This window comes from Ahaetulla prasina, chromosome 3 (assembly GCF_028640845.1).
Source record: "Ahaetulla prasina isolate Xishuangbanna chromosome 3, ASM2864084v1, whole genome shotgun sequence".
Taxonomy (NCBI): Eukaryota; Metazoa; Chordata; class Lepidosauria; order Squamata; family Colubridae; genus Ahaetulla; species Ahaetulla prasina.
In genome coordinates, this window is record NC_080541.1 from 62,391,190 (window position 1) to 62,411,305 (window position 20,116).

Consider the following 20,116-nt stretch of genomic DNA (forward strand, 5'->3'; position numbering starts at 1 on the left):
CAATGACGTCCTAGTCTCTGCAGCAGACGAACAACAACTGGGAGACCGGTTACGGAGAGTGTTAACCATTTATCGGGCCACAGGACTGCAAGTTAAATTGAGCAAGTGCAAAATAGCAGTTCCTGCCGTTGAATTTTTGGGGTACAAGATTGACAGGACAGGCATTCACCCCACTGAAAGTAAGATACAGGCTATTTGGAACGCACCAACTCCTAAAAACAGGGCAGAATTACAGGCATTCTTGGGACTTTTGAACTTTTACTCCATATTTCTAAGAGACAAAGATACAATTGCTGAACCGCTACACCATTTGTTGGCCAAGAAGTCCATTTGGGTTTGGGGCAAAGCAGAGGCCAAAGCATTTGCGGCTGTAAAAAAACTCTTGTCTGCCGACAGCCTTTTAATCCAGTATAATGGGACACTTCCCCTTGTATTGGTCTGTGACGCGTCCCCCTTTGGTGTAGGGCTGTTTTGAGCCATAGACTACCGAACGGCCTATAGGCGCCCATCGCCTATTTCTCCTGCACACTGTCCAGTACTGAATGGAATTATAGCCAGCTGGACAGGGAGGCCCTGGCTGCTGTAGGAGGGGCCAAGAAATTCAACAAATATCCGTTCGGCTGAACTTTTGAACTAGTCACTGACCACCAGCCCCTCTTAGGACTTTTGGCTGGTGACCATCCACTCCAGCAGCCCTGTCTCCCCGTCTGACTAGGTGGGCCATTTTTCTAGCTGCCTATTCCTACCACCTCGTTCATCGTCCCGGTCGAAGCCTCGGACATGCTGATGCCCTGAGTAGGTGCCTGTTACTGGACTTGCTGGAGGATCTGACTCCAGAGATCCCTATCCTGCTCATTGACGCTATGGACTCAGGGCTTCTCACTTCTGCAGAAGTGGCAAGAGCCTCTGCTAAAGACATTGTATTGCATACTGTGATTGGCTGGGTGCATAGGAGGTGGCCGAAGGATTCTGTGAGCGAGGAATTTAAACCGTTTCAAGCCAAGCAAACAAAACTGTTTACGCAAGGGGGGTGTCTATTGTGGGGTGATTGTATTGTTGTACCATTAAGTCTGCAAAGCAAAGTGTTGAAAATGTTGCATGTGGGGCACCCAAGTATCGTGAGGATGAAGAGGTTGGCAAGGAGCTATGTTTGGTGGCCTGGAATGGACAGCAGCATTGCCCAGTGGGTGGCTAAATGTTCCCCCTGTCAAGAATCGAGGCCCCTGGCTCCCACAGCTCCAGTCAAGGATTGGGAAAAATCCCAGGGCCCCTGGTTGTGAATTCATATCGATTTCGCAGGACCATTCCATGGGCAAACATTTCTTGTGATTGTTGACGCCTATTCGAAATGGGTTGAAATAATTCTGATGCATTCCACCACTGCGGAGGCTGTAATTAAGACACTCCGGCCACTCTTTGACACCCATGGGCTGCCAGACACATTGTTTTCTGACAATAGACCCCAATTCATGGCCACGCAGTTCGAGGGATACCTGGCAGAAATGGGGATCCAACATGCCCTATCAATGCTGTTTCATCCGGCCAGTAATGGGCAGGCAGAGAGATTTGTGGGGACAGCCAAAGAAGCATTGGCTAGACTAGGTTCCGGGGATTGGCAGGCTAGAATCGACATCTTCTTAGCTGCCCAACATGGCACACCATGTACAGCCACAGGGAAAAGCCTGGCCGAACTGTTAATGGGCCGAAGGCTCCACTGTGCTCTAGGTCAGCTACATCCAAATTATTCCCTGGACACATATAGGGAATCCGAAAAAGCAATTAGAAGTTTCTCCACTGGGGCACCAGTGTTCGCAAGGAACTATGCAGACGGTCCCCTATGGATAGCTGGGCAAATTGCTGAGGTAACTGGTCCCAAATCGTATGTAGTACAAATAGGTAATGTAAGGGTTTGGCACAGACACATAGATCAACTTAGAAAACGCGTTGAAATTGAGCCAGATTTCAATCCAACAATGCCAGTCCCTGACTCACAAAACCACCTCCCCACAGCTAACTCAAACCCAAAGTGGCTGGAGGACTTATCTGCTGAGTTCAGTGTCCAGCGCCGCCCTCTCGAGAAGCCAGCCCCAACCGAAGAAAACAACGCCCATAGTAAAATCCAGGAGATTCCATTGGCTGGGCTGGGAGAAACAAAAAGTCCCTCAGACCAGCCCAAAACCCCGCCTCAGACTGAATTGCGCAGGTCAACTAGAATCAGGAAATGCCCTGGTCACTTGCATGATTATATATGTAAATAGTTGTCTAAGTGTCTTCTGGGAAGGGAGGGGTGTTATGTATCTAATTTCGGAGGGAAAATTGAGCAGGAAAAAGCTGAAAGATCATTGGCTGACACCCTGGCCAAGAAACTATATAAAGAGAGCTGCAGCACCATATATTTTGCTGGATTCTCACTGTACAATAAAGAGATGTTGTTCACATAGACCTGGCTCCTGTCTCAAGCGCCCAACTTAACACTTAGCCTTAACTGTTACAATGTAATAAGGGTTAACCAGAGAGGCAGTTTCTGTAAGCAGGGCAATAAAGATTAGGCTAGAAACAACACCAGAATGTTTCCTTCCTGCCTTCCTTACAGGATTAGCCCTGTAAAGTGGAAAAAAACAAAATAAGATTTCTTTCAGCCGGTTCTCTGAACTGCTTAGAAAGTTAACAACCGGTTCTCCCAAATAGGTGCGAACTAGCTGAATCCCACCACTGGACGTAGGAGACATTGTATTTTTTATGTGTAACGTGTTGCATTTCTATGCACGTGGGGATTTATGCTGTCCCTCAATATCACAATTGTGTGTCTTTGTGTGTATGTTTATACTGGGAAGCCCAGGGTTGGCGGCATACACGGGACTAAGGAGGAGGACAAAGAGAGCTTAGAAAGAAGCAGTCCCCAACACTTCAAGCCAATTGCCTCTCCCAATGGGATGCTCTGGGACACTTTTTTCTATGCTGGCCAGCTCATGGCCATTTTCAAACTTGATCTTCCTTTTTCTCCTCACACACCAAATCTCAATGTGTTCTATTCAGATTTCAGAGAATTACCCTGTTAACAGGCAGACAGATGGGCAAAGACCCAAGGCCTTTTGCACTATTTTTTTCTAACATTCCACTGAGTTGGAAAGAATTAAAAAAAAACAACAACACCAAGCCGCTTGGTATCCCCTGCTAAGGGAAGGAGAAAACAAAACCCTTGTTGGTTTCACTCCAGCTCCCTCTGAGTGCCAAATCATTGCAAGGATCTGCAAAAAGTCAAAACAGTGAAATCAACAGGGTGCTCTGCATTTGTCTGACCATGAGGTGGGCGGGGGGAAGAAAAGCAACCTGTTCTTCTTTTTCTTTTTTTCCCCCGGTCGCTGTGAAGTGGAGCTTTCCTTTTAAGGATCTTAAGCAGAATTTATTAAGGTCAGATGAGAGAATATTGTCCCCAATGGAAAAAAACAGAGGCCCAAAAGACCTTCAGAACCACTAAGAAACAAAAAGTAAGCTTGGGAAATATTGGATATACCGGTATACCATAACTGAAATAAAAATATATCAGTTTGGCTGCTGATCACAGAAGAATATGTGCAAAGGCAGAGCTATGGAATAGTGCAAAGACCTCTTGTAGAAGTGCCATATATCCTTGTGCTATTCTAGTTTATTTTGCCCTTAGAATACTCATTCACAGCTGAAAACTCAATATCTACCCCAGTGTACCACTGTTTCTTGCTTCTGATTTATACCATTTCTACCTACTAGCCATGCCACATGGTACAAATATATCCTCCAATAGAATAATTATACCACATACTGCGTAAATATTTTATTTAACCTTAAAGTTACTTCCTAGACCAGCGCGTTCCAACCTTGAAACGTCTAGGTATATATACTTCATCTCCAGGATTCTAAGCAACAGCGATAATTTCAGGAATGGAAGCCCTCAAATTATGCAAACGCCTGTTTATTTATATCTGTCAATGGTCCAACCATCTGTACAAAATTGTGCAACTTTTTTCTATCTATATCCTTTTACAAAAATATTTAACTTCCAGAAAGGAATGAATTTCTTCAAAAGTGTAGAAACCTGATGTGCTGTACAAGCAGTTCACAAATAATTCTGAAGTTTCCTACCATGGTTAAAAGAATAGCATTCTCTGGAGATGGATTGCTTTTGTGCTTTAATCCATATAGCTGACTACATCTCGCATGTGGTCTCCAAGAGAGCAGACAAATAGATTGAAGCCATGAATTATTCATACTCAATCATCGAGACAAGAGGTACATTGAACAACATATCAGCATGAGAGGGTTTAAAAAAAAAACACAGTATAAAGGTCAAAGAGAAGATGTGGAAAACATAAAATTGATTATCAAAAGTACACATCAGCAAATGTGTATCTCACAAACCATACAGTTAAATTTATTATGTAAAATTATAAAAACTCACTAACCTTTGTGACTGTTTCCTCCATTTAATCAACTGAAACCAAACACAAAGCTAAAAGCTATTCACACTGCTCCTTTCAATAATAACCCAAATCTCCATTTTTTTAACAAAGCACCAGATTTTCTTTCCAACAGCTTCATCTATGGTACCTTAGTATTCATATGTATTTTTTCCTCTCCCATTCAACTACCAAACTTTTATTCTGAGATCTATTCAGGACAGCCTAAAACAGTACAAATCTGTTAGTGAATGTCACCCATTATTCTGAAGGAAGTTAGGGATTGCGTATTATTGCTACGTGCCCTATATGGAGCTGCCTTTGAAGACTATCTTGAAGCTGTATTGGCCCAAAAACAGTTGTATAAGCAGTTAAAGGTGTAACTTAAGTACACCCATGTTACAATTTTTTCCCATGACTTGGACTGGCTTTCATTGGACTTCCAGGTGGAATTCAAGATACCGGTTCTCACCTATAAAGGTCTTCAAGGAATGGACCCTTGTTATCTGGGCCACATCTTTCCTATCTGTCAGTTAGGTCCATAATTCTTCATTCATTCAATTACATAATGTCATCTTATAGAGTAAAAGAAATGTACCTTTTCTGTCATAGAACCTGCCCTCTGGAACACCATGTGCTCTAAGAATGGATTGGTCTTAACTATGCCAGACTTTCACAAAGCATTGAAGTCCTCAACATGCTCTGGGATTTGGGGGTCAGGACTTAGATGAGCCAGCAGGTGTTGGTTGTTTTGTTTGGGTTTAACTTCATTGAATATTATAGGTTTTTATCCTTTGTCAATATTTTTGTTGTTTTAATCAGTTGATAGCCAGCCAAAGTCACACTCATGAGTTAGGCAGCTATATTAATCCATTAAATAAAAATAAATAAATAAACAAATAATCTAACTTTATTAAATAAAAAACAAGAAGAAAAGATAAACAAGCAAGAAGAAAAAGATTTTTTAAAAGGAAAAGTCAAGGAAAGAAGCAAGATGAAAGCACAGAAAGAAAGAATGAGAAAAAGTAAAGGAATTTTCTTTCTTTCATACAGATATAGATAAAAAATACATCGATCTTTTATTCTAAAGTTAACAATCATCTACATTATTTCTATAATGCCATATCATTCTAGTCATCAAATCCCAAAATCAAAGTTTTATTTCTTTTAGTTTCTTGTAAAAGTCAAAGTTGTTTCCAAGTAAAAATAAAATCATCTTTAATCGAAGTTGTCAATTTCATCATTTTCTCCAATTACATCAACTTCGCCAACCATTCTTCCATTGTAAGTTCTTCCACCTTTGTGCATATAGACGTCTCACTACAGTCACCATATATAAAAACAAAGCTCCATAAGGTCTCTCAAGTTGTTTTTGCATTATCCCAAAAGAAAAGTCTCTGGTTTCAATTGAACATTCACTTTTATAATATTCTGGATCAAAATACATATTTGATCCCAATATCTTCCAGATTGTTCATCAAAATTGAAAAAAATATAGACTCAGCTTGGTTACATTTCCAACAAATATCTGAAATTCCATTATACATTTTTGACAATTTGGTATCAGGTACCAGCTGCACATCATTTTATAGAAGTTTTCTTCATGCTTATAATTCCGCTGTGAGCTTAAAACACATCTATTTATTTGTGCAGGACTGGACTAGAATTTTAATCTTAAATTTAATTTAATGGGGTTTTATCATTTTAATTGTAATTTTTAAATTTTGGCCTATTTAAATAAGTTTTTTAATTAGTGTTTTATCTTGTATTATATTTGTGTTTTTATCGGGCTGTAAACCGCCCTGAGTCCTTCGGGAGATAGGGCGGTATAAAAATTTGATTAAATAAATAAATAAAATAAATAAATAAATAAATAATTCAGTGTAAATATAATCCTTTCTTCCACATAGTCTCCCATTGATCCATCTGTATGTTATATTCAATTTTTTTGCCCTTTGTATTTTACATTTATTTATCTATATAGAGAGAGTGATTAGTGCAGGTACAATAATGGAAGCACAACTGTTAAGCAAAGCTTGTGATGAAGTCGTTTCTTAAGACTTTCTGAGACTGATGTATATCATCAGTTTGTAAAATTTACAATTTAGAGCAAAAAAATTGAACATGTATTAGTGGCTCAAATTTGGAGAAGCCTGTATTGTACATATTAAGTCTGTTTTTAATCCAGTTTGCTAAAAGGCCTCAGAATTACAGTGTTCATTAATTAACTTATTAAGAACAAGAACCGGACTGGACAGTAGGACTGTATTATCAGAAGGACTGTATCTCTTGGTGCAGGGGTGTCAAACTGACAGCCAGATGCATCGCATGCAGGTCACACCCACCCCAGGTCTGCAAAGGGGGGAAATGTCACGATACGTCACATGACAGCAACGTCACACCACAGGATTTATACCTGAGTCTTAGTGGCTTTTAGTTTTGCTCATAATTTGAGGTTTGGGGCTAGAATTATCATTTTATAGTTCCAGAAATGATTCTGTTCTGTTAACTACTGTTTAGGCCCTAAATTATTTAATAGCTGCAAGAATATTTAATGACCAGCGTCTTTAGATAGATAGATGGATGGATGGATGGATGGATGGATGGATGGATGGATGGATGGATGGATGGATGATGCATTGAGTAACAAGAAGGGACTTTTTTTAAAAAAAATCTCTCTTTTGTTGCCTTTACTTTGCCCTTCCTCAGGAAAGTCTCTCTTTGGGAGAACATCTAATCTACTCTGTTGTACTAAACAACTGCAATTTACAGAGTCAGGCACTAAGACACTTTGAATGCAACTAATAATGTATTTTAGTTTTATAATTTAAAACATAAATCTATCTAAGACAAAAATCCTGAAAACCGGATGGCAATTGCAGAACAGAAAAACAAACCATATTGGAAACAGATCAAGAGACAGATAAAAAACTGAAAAGCAATGATGTCGAGGTAGAGAGAGACTTCTTAATATTACACTGTTAGATAAAGTAAGTACTCCTGGTTATATTTTTATTACATTGTAATAAAGCCCTTAAATATAGCATTTTTAAAAATTACATGAAAAACATTGTGAAAAAGTAGAAAAGGATGAGTACTTATAGATATCTGCCTTTCGTTTCTTTATAAACTATCATTAAAAGCACCTTACAGAGTAAATAATTCTATCAATGTATCTGTGCTCATTAAGTTTTAACCAAAACATGAGGAGAGATTGCTTCCACTTCAGATGATAGCCTTTCTGGCATGGAGCCTGGATAGAACACACAATAGGTTTGTCATGTCCCTATTTGTTTGACATTATTAGGCAATCACACAGTATAATAGGAGAAAACAAGTGATGACTGATGCAAGATTGCAAATTCACACATTCAAATTAATGAACTTTGATGTATAATGCCCAGCAGTTTTCTTACTGCTTCAAGTAGGAAATGGAAAATAACTGTATATAACCGTGATGGCGGACCTATGGCACATGTGCCACAAGTGGCATGTGGAGCCATACTGTTGGATATGTGAGCATTGCCAAGCTCAGCTCCAGTGCACATGCACGTGCCGGCCAGCTGATTTTCGGGCCTTCCGGGCCCAATAGAAGTCAGGAAACAGGCTGTTTCTGGCCTCCAGAGGGCCTGGGGGGTGGGGAAGGCCAGTTTTTCACTCCAGAGGTTTTCTAGGAGTTTGGGGAGGGCGAAAATGGCATTCCCCACCCCCTTGGAGGCCCTCTGGAGGCAGGAAACAGCCCGTTTGCCGACTTCCGGTGGGACCGGGAAGTTCCGGGGTGCATGTACGTGGAGGGGTGCATTGAATTATGGGTGTGGTCATGCGTGTGCCCTCCCCCCCCTCACGGGCCCCTCACTTTTGGCACATGGCGTCAAAAAGGTTAGCCATCACTGGTATATAACTTATCTTCCAAATCTAGTGCCATTCTCAAATTTCAACTATGTTGCCCAAAAATTCAACATATCACAGAAGGTACCAGGTTGAAGAAGACTGAAGTAATCAGCCATTTGTATTGTATGTATCTTCTGCGTGATTAAATTTAAAAAGAATAACACTGAAGTCAACTTGTATGATACTCCTGTAAGTTCAATTTTTGCTAATCTACTAGCCAATACAGTCATGGATATCTCTGTTATGCAGAAACACCTGCATTCACACTTCCATGCAGACAAGATAAAGCATCCAATCCTCAGAGATTTAAATCATTTGAAACAGTTTTAAAAGGCTTTTTAATACTCGAAGGAGTTTATATATTTTGTTGATGAAACAGATCCTCAGTCTTTTAAACAATAAAATAAAAAGCAATACTTCCAACAATAATAGAATGTATTCATTAACATAAAAGACAAATTAAAAAACAGCATAGCACTATAATTTTGAAAAACAACTAATGAGTTTCACATATCAAAACATTTCAGGACAAATGTTTTCTTCTTGATGCACTGTAAGTAGTTTAGAGCTCAGTAACAGCTTAATACATGTAATTGCTACTAAAAGTTAAGCCTTAAACTAGGGTTCCTCTCTCACCTTCCATTTGTTTGCATTTCCGAATATCATTCTATATTTATAGGCTATGCTGTATCACTACAGACAGCCCTCGATTTATGAGCATAATTGAGTCCGTATCGTATCATAAATCATGCTGGTCATTAAGTGATTCACCTTATGACTACATCTGATTTTACAACCTTGTTAGCAGCAGTCATTTAAGCAAATGCAAAGGTCACAAAGTAAATGCTGCAGTCATTAAGCAAACTCCACAGCTGTTTGCTTCACAATGTGTTCACAATGGATATTTTTTGCTGGAAACCAGAATTAAAACCTGGTTTCCAGCAAAATAGTCATAAATTGTGGTCATGTGAACATGGCATGCAAATTGCCATAAATGTGCGCTAGTTGCCAAGCAGCCAAAATGCAATCTTGTGAGTGTGGGAGCTGCCAGCCATCATAACTCCAAATTTAGTCTCAAGTTGAAATTATCTATAAGCTAAGAAAGGTTAGGCTGGCCATTAATTGCACTTAAAGCAGTGCTTCCCAAACTTTTTCCTTCATTTACCCAAAACCACTTATCCATAAGTCTTTTTTACCTAATATAGGTAAAACACCTTAAGTTAATTTAAATGTCCCAGTTGTGATTTGGGTAATGACACACACACACCCATTACCCAAAGAAAAAACCACTTATACTCAATTTTAGATAATTTTCCCTGGTCTTCAAAAATATGTATTTCTGTAGATTAGTTTTTCTTAAGAATGAAGGCAAATTCTTGAAGGCAATGCTTCCTAGACTGGGGTAAATTATCTAAAATTGGGTATTCTTCATGCTGGCTGGGGAATCCTGGGAGTTGAAGTGCACACATTCTTAAAATCGTCAAGGTTAAGAAACACTACTGTAGAGTAAAGCAATTTTTCTAACTTGTTCCCCATGTACATGAAATTAAAGCTACACATAACAAATAAACTACCCACTTAACTAATTGTGGGTTCTCAAAAGTAACATACCTAATGTTCTACTTTCTTGATCATGATACCTATATCAAAGAAACATGCTTTTTTGCTTCTTGGAAATTGGGAAAACACTTTTTCATTTAAAATAGAATCTCCCCTCTTCACCTTCCCCATCAGTCATACTGACTGATTTGTCTGATTAATTATGTGCCATCAAGTAATGTGAATTCTTAGCAACCATAGAGACAAATTTTATCCCTGATGATCTCTCCTAACCCAGTAATTTGGTCTTCGAATTGTGCTTCCATCAGTACTATAACTAAGTCCATTTGCTTGGCTGCTGGCTGTCCTCTTCTTCTCTTTCCCTTTCCCAGTATTAATGCCTTCTCCAGAGAGCTAGATTTTGGCATAATATGTCCAATGTACAATAATTTGATTCTAGTCATTTGTATGTTGCGAGAATTGTGGGTTGATTTTCTTCAATGTTCTATTCATTTGTTTTCTTGTCTGCCTATGATATTTTTCAGTTTTCTTCAACATGACATTTCAAAGGCATCAATACTCTTTCTGTTCTGTTTCTTCAAAGTCCAGGGAGCATTAAGGTATTCCCCAATTACAAGTCTAAGAAAACATTATCTGAACAAGCTCTCTATCTCTGAAAGACACGCAATGCAAATACCATGCCACATAATTTACTCTCAGATTTGCCCAAATAATAAATAAGCACAGATCTATATGTATAACACCTCTGAACTCTGAAGTGCTAGATTTCAAAGAAATGCAAACTAAATAAGAATCCGATATTACATCAGAGCTTTCAGCAAATTTGAAGAAACAATTTCAGGATTGTGGAACAAACAAGTACCCCATTTACCTGCTAGCTATTTCTGCGATTTTCTTGAATTAAGGGTTAGGAGGAATTTATTTAATTTACATCCCTGCTATGCCACCCAAGAATGGCACTACAGGAAGTTTGTGTTCTTTCCTTATGGCGAACTAAGTTATAAAATTAAGAAGAGGTATTGCCTTGAACAGAAATTACATCCAGCAGGTTTTTCAGAACACAGTACTGAAACTAGCCAACAACTCAAAATATAAGATATTCAAACATGCATTTGTCTTTAACGCAAATTTGCAAGCATAGTATCTTGCTCAAAATTATCTCATTATTTGTTGCCATCCAAAGAAACATCAATAAAAACAGGATAGTTCTGAAGCTTATGCTTACTGAGTTTTGTGATCTTTTTGAGGTGCTAGTTTTAACAAAAAGAGGAGTTATAATTAAAATCAATACTTAGACACCTTTTTTCTTTTAGTTTAAAAATCTAAATCTTCAGAAATTTTCTGGAAGCCTGAAAAGAAAAAACTGCAAACTTCTAATAATAGAATTCCACATTGTCATTCAAACCAAATTATTTGTTTACACAGATATGCCACGTTATGTTTAATTACCTTAATATTTTATTTTTTAAATTAATATAAATTAATTTGATTATCTTAATTAATATGTGACTATCTTCACACTGCACTAGGATAAAAGCATACGCCATTTTCCTCTCAAAATGTCCTCAATATTCATAATTTGCCATGACACCCAATACGAACTAATTTGGATGGATATTTGGCTCATCATCCAATTAAAGTTTATTCATTTTAAATCCCTTTGGGATTTCATCCCAAGAAAATATATTAGGCTTTTTTTTCTCCTTATATAGAAACCAAACAATGTGTGTAACTTTCGGCTGCTTGCATACCAGCTACCATTCTCATTAGCAATTTCCAGTTTCTACTTTTATTAAATTCCGCACACAGAGAGCCAAACTATAATTTAGTAAATCTTTCTCCCATGAAGATTTTTCTGAAATTAATTGATGAAGACATCTGCCATTTTATTTTACGTCGGAAGCAAGAAGTTAAATCAGCTAGGATTTCTTCAACCTAAAGCGGATGCCAAAATGGCATGTTGTTATGTATTTTATGTACTGAATAAGTGTGCCAAACATATCTGAAAGAGACCCAGCTGGAGAAAGGCTGATCTAAGCAAATCATTTTGAGGCTCAAAAAGTATGTTGACTACATCCAAACACTGTGTCTTTGCTTCTAAAATGTTCTCTTTATTTGTGCCATAAGATGATACAACCAATAATTAGTATGCTCAAGATAATACATAAATTAAGCAAAATGTTGACAAGATTTATGTTGTTCTTGTTGGGTTGTTTAAAAGACTAGTTCAGATCAGTTCATCATGGATTAAATACACAGATAGCATAAGCAAAATACTGGTTTAAACGACATACACATTTGGCATTGATATGGAACTGGCTTCTATCACTAGATTTTTAGTGTTGAGGATTTTTTTTGTCATGATATTCGTATCTCATTCTGTGATCCACATCTGAAAAAAATGAGTCTTTAACTAAGTTTATTTTCTAAGCCAAACTAATTTATATATTCGAAACCATCATAGACACATGCTCTGCACTACAAAATTACTACAAAATTAATAATTTTAAGATGATGGAAAGAAATATCAAATATGTCGAGAATAAATCAGTAAACATTTCATTTTTACAAGACCCACCACCTCAACAGGGATGTTGCAATCCTGCAGTAGAACAAGCCATACAAAATTGTTCCAAGCATTATGGAACAGATCAAAAGAGGACATCATTCTGGAAAAAAACCCTGAAATAATTCAAACAGCAATATCTTATCTCTTATGATAAAAGAGATTATTCTTATTGTTTTTCCTTTCTTCAAGGAACTGAAGGGAACTTTAGTGTCCCTCTAATTAACATTGTTGTTTTTTTTGTTTAGTAAGTAAGGTTATGTAAGGTATATAGTATATATAGTATATATATATATATATATTATATATTATATATATTATTATATATATATAATATATATATATATATATATATTATATATATATATATAGATATATATATATATATATATATATATATATATATATTATAGTGTGTGTGTGTGTGTGTGTGTATATATATATAGTATATATAGTATATAGTATATTATATGTATATATATATATATTATATATATATATATAATATATATATACTATATATATATAATAGTAAGGTTATGCTTAAAATCCTACAAGCTAGGCTCCAGCAATATGTGGATCGAGAACTACCAGAAGTACAGGCAGGATTTCGTAGAGGCAGAGAAACTAGAGATCAAATTGCCAACATACGCTGGATCATGGAGAAAGCTAGGGAGTTCCAGAAAAACATCTACTTCTGCTTCACTGACTATGCTAAAGCCTTTGATTGTGTGGTTCACAACAAATTGTGGCAAGTTCTTAAAGAGATGGGAGTACCAGACCATCTTATTTGTCTCTTGAGAAACCTGTATGTGGGTCAAGAAGCCACAGTGAGAACTGGACACGGAACCACTGATTGGCTCAAAATTGGGAAAGGAGTCCGGCAAGGCCTATTTAACTTGTATGCAGAACACATCATGAGAAAGGCGGGGCTAGATGAATCAAAAATTGGAATTAAGATTGCCGGAAGAAATATCAACAACCTCAGATATGCAGATGATACCACTCTAATGGCAGAAAGCAAAGAGGAACTAAAGAGTCTCTTGATGCGGGTGAAGGAGGAGAGTGCAAAAGTTGGCTTGAAACTCAACATTAAGAAAACTAAAATCATGGCATCCGTCCCTTTCAATTCCTGGCAGATAGATGGTGAAGAAATGGAGGTAGTGACAGATTTTATTTTCCTGGGCTCCAAGATTACTGCAGATGGGGACTGCAGCCAAGAAATTAAAAGACGCTTGCTCCTGGGGAGGAAAGCTATGGCAAATCTAGACAGCGTACTAAAAAGCAGAGACATCACCCTGCCAACCAAAGTGCGTATAGTCAAAGCTATGGTTTTCCCAGTTGCAATGTATGGCTGTGAAGGTTGGACCATAAGAAAGGCTGAGCGCCAAAGAATTGAGGCCTTTGAACTGGAGAAGACACCTGCGAGTCTCTTGGACTGCAAGGAAAACAAACAAGTCAGTTCTAGAGGAGATCAACTCTGACTGCTCTTTAGAAGGCCAGATCCTGAAGATGAAACTGAAATACTTTGGCCACCTAATGAGAAGGAAGGACACACTGGAGAAGAGCCTAATGCTGGGAAAGATTGAGGGCAAAAGAAGAAGGGGACGACAGAGAACGAGGTGGCTGGATGGAGTCACTGAAGCAGTAGGCATGAGTTTAAATGGACTCCAGAGGATGGTAGAGGACAGGAAGGCCTGGAGGAATGTTTTCCATGGGGTCACGATGGGTCGGACACGACTTCGCAACTAACAAAAAATTAACATTGTTCGCTGCAAATTTCAGGATCTCCAAAATTCCTCTCATAAATGTTTAAACAAGCCAGATTCCTTAATCTTTTTTAAAAATCCAATGATTCCAATATAAAATATGCCTAACAAAATTCTGTTCAAGTTTTCCTCAGACCAATGATCCATAAGTCAACCACAAGTGAAAACATCTCTTTCTTACATCTGACAAAGCTCAAAATAACAGAAAATTGGCTATTCTCCTGTCATCTTGTTATCCATTTCCTAGCTTACAAGCATGTTTTTTTCACAGACAATATAGCTATAATAGAAATTTGCATCTATTCGTTAACCAACAATGTTAAATTGAAGTAATAAATCAGTAACCTTTATCACAGCATATATCCAGGGTTGATCTTTAAATGTTATCTCCTAATGTGACATTTTCAACTTCTTACACCAGATCAAAAGGAGTTCTTTTGTTTTTTGTGCCATCTAGTTAGGGTGACTGCCAGGACTAGTTCCTGCAGTTTTCTTGGCAAGATTTGGTTTTGCCATTGGCTTCTTTTTACAGCTGAGAGATAATGACTGGTCCTAGGTCACCCAGCTGGCTCTGTACCTAAAGCAGAACTAGAACTTATAGTCTCCTGGTTTCTATCCTGATGCCTTAACCACTACACCAAACTGGCTCTCAGGTCAGTTGTAAAATGGTCATTAGAATGAAACTGCATTTATAGTAAGAAAATATCAATTCGCTTTCTTAAAAAAAAAAGCAACAATTAGGTCTCCAGAAGAAACCTTTATAAACACACAATATCTTAGAAACTCAATTCCAAATCTTATGGAGCAACTTAAGACTTTTTTATAGTGTAACAAGCCTTAAAATACGTCATTTTCCATAATGATAGTTGGATTAAATTATTATAATATATAAATGTTGGCCTGATCTACGATGCAGATTGAATTGCCATATATTTGACGTGCAGCTGTAAAACTAAATATCATTTACAATTTGATGCATAAATACAGCTTGAAGTTTAAATGTTGTGATGCATCTGTCATTGTGCAGAATAGACAGCTGCCTCTGCTTATCATGTGAAAAAGCTACTCATCTCTTTCTCATTAAGGTAAAAGATCAATATGTAATAACATATCAAAGTTGTACGCATTAAGAAAAGCAATGGTAATCAACAGGATTCTTATGAGAACAGATTTAGAGACTCCCAGGAACCTTTTGAGAAGAAATTTTCACAATGAAAGTCCGCATCAACAAGCTGGACATATTTATCACTGTGCAGAAATCTAGGAATAAATTTGCATTTACAAATATTCTTGCATTTTCTATTTATTCTTCTTGAACTACTCAAAAAGCCTGAGCAGACAAGTAGATGTAAATCATATCTTGAAATATCCTGCAGGCTGAATTACATGGTAGAAAATGACAGTATATTCACCTGAAAAGAATTATTATTTCCCATCTTCCCACTCCACCCTCAAGAATGTGTAACTACAGAACTAAGTTAAGAACTAGATAAATAGTCATGAGAACATCAATAAGTTACACAAAGGGAAAACACTTCCTGGACCGTCCAAAGTTTATAGACTCAGGTCCTGCTTTACAGTAACCTGTATATCTATCTATAAAATTCGCAAGGGGCTACACTTCATAGTAGCCAGACAGTAGGGAAAAAAATCTTTTATCACTGGCATAGTTCAAAGATACCAACAATTGTACTGATTTATTTGTAAGTAAAACATAACAAATCAGTATTTTCAAAAAATGATGGGAAAGTGTCAAAAAGGAAGTGGAAAGGGTCATTTTGAGGTTATTCAAAATGGTCCAATGTTACAAATCCTCTATTATAAAAGAAAGGACATGGGAGGTAAACTACTTTTTTCAAGGTGAATGAAGTCTGTGGGGCTTCAGCTACAATATTTCCCAGATAATAAATATAGCAACCATCATAATTAAGACCAATCCTACGAGTGGGCAGCTCTGGACAGCTTCCAATTCTTATGAGTTACGAGAAAATCTGAAATATGTTGATTTAGAGGTACTTGTGGAGCATAAAAGCACTGCAACCTAGGCATCAGCCTTGACAAGCTCATCGGGCTGCTTAAAATGCTGAAAGCCCTTAATATATGGGATGAGTTCCATAAGTGAACAGAATTAAGAAAGCTGTAATGAAATCCAGAATATCAAGGTTTGCAATCTCTTAATCTGAAGCAGAAGAGGATGTAGGCATAGATTACGGAAGATGCTCGGCTTTAAGGATACGCTAAATCATTCTTAAGCATACTTTTGTCTCAAATGATTCTTCATGCTTGAACCATGAAGTACTTGTGTTGCTCACAGTCCCTTCCATTTAAGAAAGAGGAAAAAGCTTTTGTAACATAACAGTGCCGCACAGGCAGATTACTTCTATGTTAGACAGAGATCCTGAGCTCTCTGAAGATCAGACAGCACACTAGTTCATTTTCTCACTACACAGAAGGCTGACAAAGATCTTGCATTCATCTAGTGTCCAACTGCTTAATTACTACCGTGCCTGGGTAATATTGAAGGTAGATAAGAACAAAGTTGCCCTCTTAACTGGCGTTTCACTCACTGTACTATGATTTGTTTAATCATAATTAGTTTAACTATCTACAGAAACGCAGTTTATTCATAATTGCTATTTGTGATTCCCAAATCTTAATAGCTGGCTTCATAAAATAAGCAAAGCTGAAACTATCAAGTACAACGTTATGGCTTAAATTGATGTAGGAACTCAGCTACTGACCAAACTATGTTAGGAAAGTAGATGATTGAGGTTTGAGTTTAGTCATCTTTGCACTAAAGTTGTCATTATTGTTATAAAAAGGGGAAACTATGTGATTTTCAGTATAGTTCTCACTGTCCTGTTCTATTTTAGGATTCTCAAATAATGAAAAGTCAATGATATGTGGTGCCATTTCCAAATTCTACCCTTGTCTAGAGCATGCAGATTACTATATTAATCTTATCTGCTCAGGAAGTTTAACCTCCACTTTGTGACCCTGTGTAGAATCAAACCATTGTATGACACCCATAGTCACTTGCTTATGAGAGGTGCAGCTACACAAATTAGATACATAAATAATAAAATGAAATGAAAGATATTGAGGATGTTGAACTAAAAAAGCTAGAATTAGTTCTCTTGATATGTAACTTTAGATCATCCACTAGAAAAAAATACCCTTACGTTCAATGGTAGTCCCATAATTGTTACATGTTTTTGTACATGAAATATGTTCTTCAGCTCACAGAAGACAACTTTCAGTGAGTTGTATAGATTTTCCAACCAACATTTCTTAGTGTTGCCTCTTAATCATATGGTCTATCCACCTAATACAGTAGTATTTTTGTTGGCAGAGAAATTTGTGCCAAAACATTTTCTGAAAAGGTTTAGGTACTCTGTTTTGTTTCAAAGTAATTTAGTACTGTCTCCAAATCATGTAGGCAATATATCTAAGACACCAACACTTCGAAACAGAACAGAGAATCTAAACTGGATTTATAATTACAAGTTCCAGGTTTGTGGAATGTACCCACACAACTTTTAAGCCAAGCCACTAATAAACCGACAAATATCTTGAGACATAAACTATAAATAAAAACCAAACATAAGAAACTGATTTCAACCTAATTTCCAATAAACAAAAGCATTCCACATGTGAAGCTGTAGCTGAATGTGAAGCTATACCTAAAAGCAATGGTTTTTCAATTTAACTTAACAATTAGTAGATGAAATAAACAGTTATTTAATAAATTAATATAGTAGCTGGATCCAACAGACTGATTTATTTGCTCTAACACAGAATTTATAGTTTGGCACACACTTTACAGTAATCCTAAAAATATTTACTGCAAAGGATTGAATTGAATAGGATTACTGCATATCAAGTGTGCTGCAACCTAAAAATCTAAAACTATTCATTCATTCATTCCATTTCCTGTTTCTCCAAAGTTCAGGCACAAATTACTGTCATCCACAATTAATGACCTATTAGCTAAAATAATTGCAATTATCATACAAATTAATGGAGATAGGAAAAATATATTTCATTCTCTAATATATGTCTAGTTGTTTTTTTTTAAGTAAATTTTCAATTAAACAAAATAAAACTTTTAAATATGTATTCCATCTAAGAATATTTTCTCAATTGCACATATCTTTTCTTTTATGTACACTGAGAGCATATGCACCAAGACAAATTCCTTGTGTGTCCAATCACACTTGGCCAATAAAAATTCTATTCTATTCTATTCTATTAAACAATTATGTTCTGTTTGAATCAATGGGGGATATTGTCCTACAAATGTATTTATTTAGAGGCTTCTTCCATGCCTGCTTCATTAGAAATTGCCCAGATCTACATACACTGCAACACAAGTCAACAAATAATGTGAAATCTTTATGCAGATTTAGGTTGCAATCCTCTCTACTCATCTGGGCTAATACACAGTTAATGTATTTATCTCTGAAAAAATTATGTAGGTGACTGTATTGTCAATGCCTGCTTATAGATACAGTGCCAACAGAGCCAATATAATCTTTACCCATTTGCCTGAAAGCATGTATATTTAACTTAATAAAAGTTTACTTTTTCAACAGAGGAACGTAAAACTAATATGAATTCTGAACGTGAATTAAATGTCCATTTAATTCCATGTACATCAGATAAGTCAAAATCATTTGGAAAGTTTTTTTAAAAAAGAACTTAAGGCTACATATGAAGCCATTCCCTCCGTATACCCACAATCTCTTGAAGGGAAATACAGTAGATCCCATTCTTCGGCAGAAAGCAAAAGGTGCCCTATTTTTACAGAGAACCAATTCCAAAGTGCACGACGTGTCCCGGTTATACCAAGGAAACCTGTTTCTAGAAAGAAAGAAAAAAGTCGAGCCACACAATTCATAACCACGCAAGTCAAACTTCACCTACCAGTGACTAGACAGATGGGAAGGAGCAATCTGAAGATTAGTCCACACACCACTTCCGTGGCCATCGCTAGGAGATCGGACCAAGAGGAGCCTTAGAGAAACGAAAGACAGCCGTCCGCTTGCAATGTCAATCGGCACCGGCAACTTTCTTGGGTCCGCTCTCCTTCAGGGCTAGAGCAAAGACGCCTGTCCCTCGGGCTTCGGCTTAAAAACCCCTCAAAAGAAGAGAGAGTCAAATCCCCAACAACTGCCGAAGCCAATCGAAGTTTTCAATCAAAGCGCTTCGTTTGTGCAGCAAAGCGAGTCTTTCTTTCTTTTTTTTGAAAAAAGAAGTTTTTTCACTTGACAACCATTTTGCCCTGGCCGGCATTGGCAGCGGGGGCTGGGTGCCGACGGCTGCCTTTCGCTATTCCAGCCGTCCGAAGGGGCGCATGATAGTAGCCGGCCGCGTCCACCCGGGATGGAGCCAGAGAGATTCCCGGCCGTAAGAAGAGCCGCCTAGTACAGAACTCGGGACGGCAGCCGCGCGCTCCGGGCGAGGCGTCCCCAAAGTCTTCCCAAGAATTAGGCAGGAGGCATCGCGGGAAGCGTCCGAAGGTGCCGAGCAGCGAACGCACCCTGAGCCACCGGGGCCAGGAGAGCTCGCCTTCCTCGCTGCGAAGCTCCCGCCCGACGCCGCGACTACTTTTCTCCACCTCAATGAAATTGAGCGTGGCCCCGCCTCGCTCGAGTGGGCGGCCCGCCGGACGGGGCTGTCTGGCTTATCCTGACCAATAGCAAGATACGGAGGAAAAAGTCTGGGATTCCTCCTGCTACGGAGGCAAGCGGAGTTCACCTCCCGCCTGAGCCAGTGCCGTCCCGGCGCTGTGGAGGGACTTAACTCGAGGCTCTTCGGGGCTAGGACCAAAAGACTTGGTTATATCCTGGCGGGAACCGGCCGCAGATCAACTGTTATGTTAGCGAAGTTCTCTG

General features: G+C 38.0%; 1 protein-coding gene across 1 annotated transcript in view; it reads right to left on the reverse strand.

Annotated features, from left to right (window-relative positions):
• The window catches only part of PIEZO2 (piezo type mechanosensitive ion channel component 2), a 213,804-nt gene extending 193,985 nt beyond the window's left edge, over nucleotides 1-19,819 (reverse strand). The window contains exon 1 of the mRNA XM_058177593.1: nucleotides 19,146-19,819. Coding sequence (XP_058033576.1) covers nucleotides 19,146-19,209 — 64 coding nt within the window. The 5' untranslated portion in view covers nucleotides 19,210-19,819. The remainder of the gene's footprint in view (nucleotides 1-19,145) is intronic.
• Between the last annotated feature and the right edge of the window lie 297 nt (nucleotides 19,820-20,116).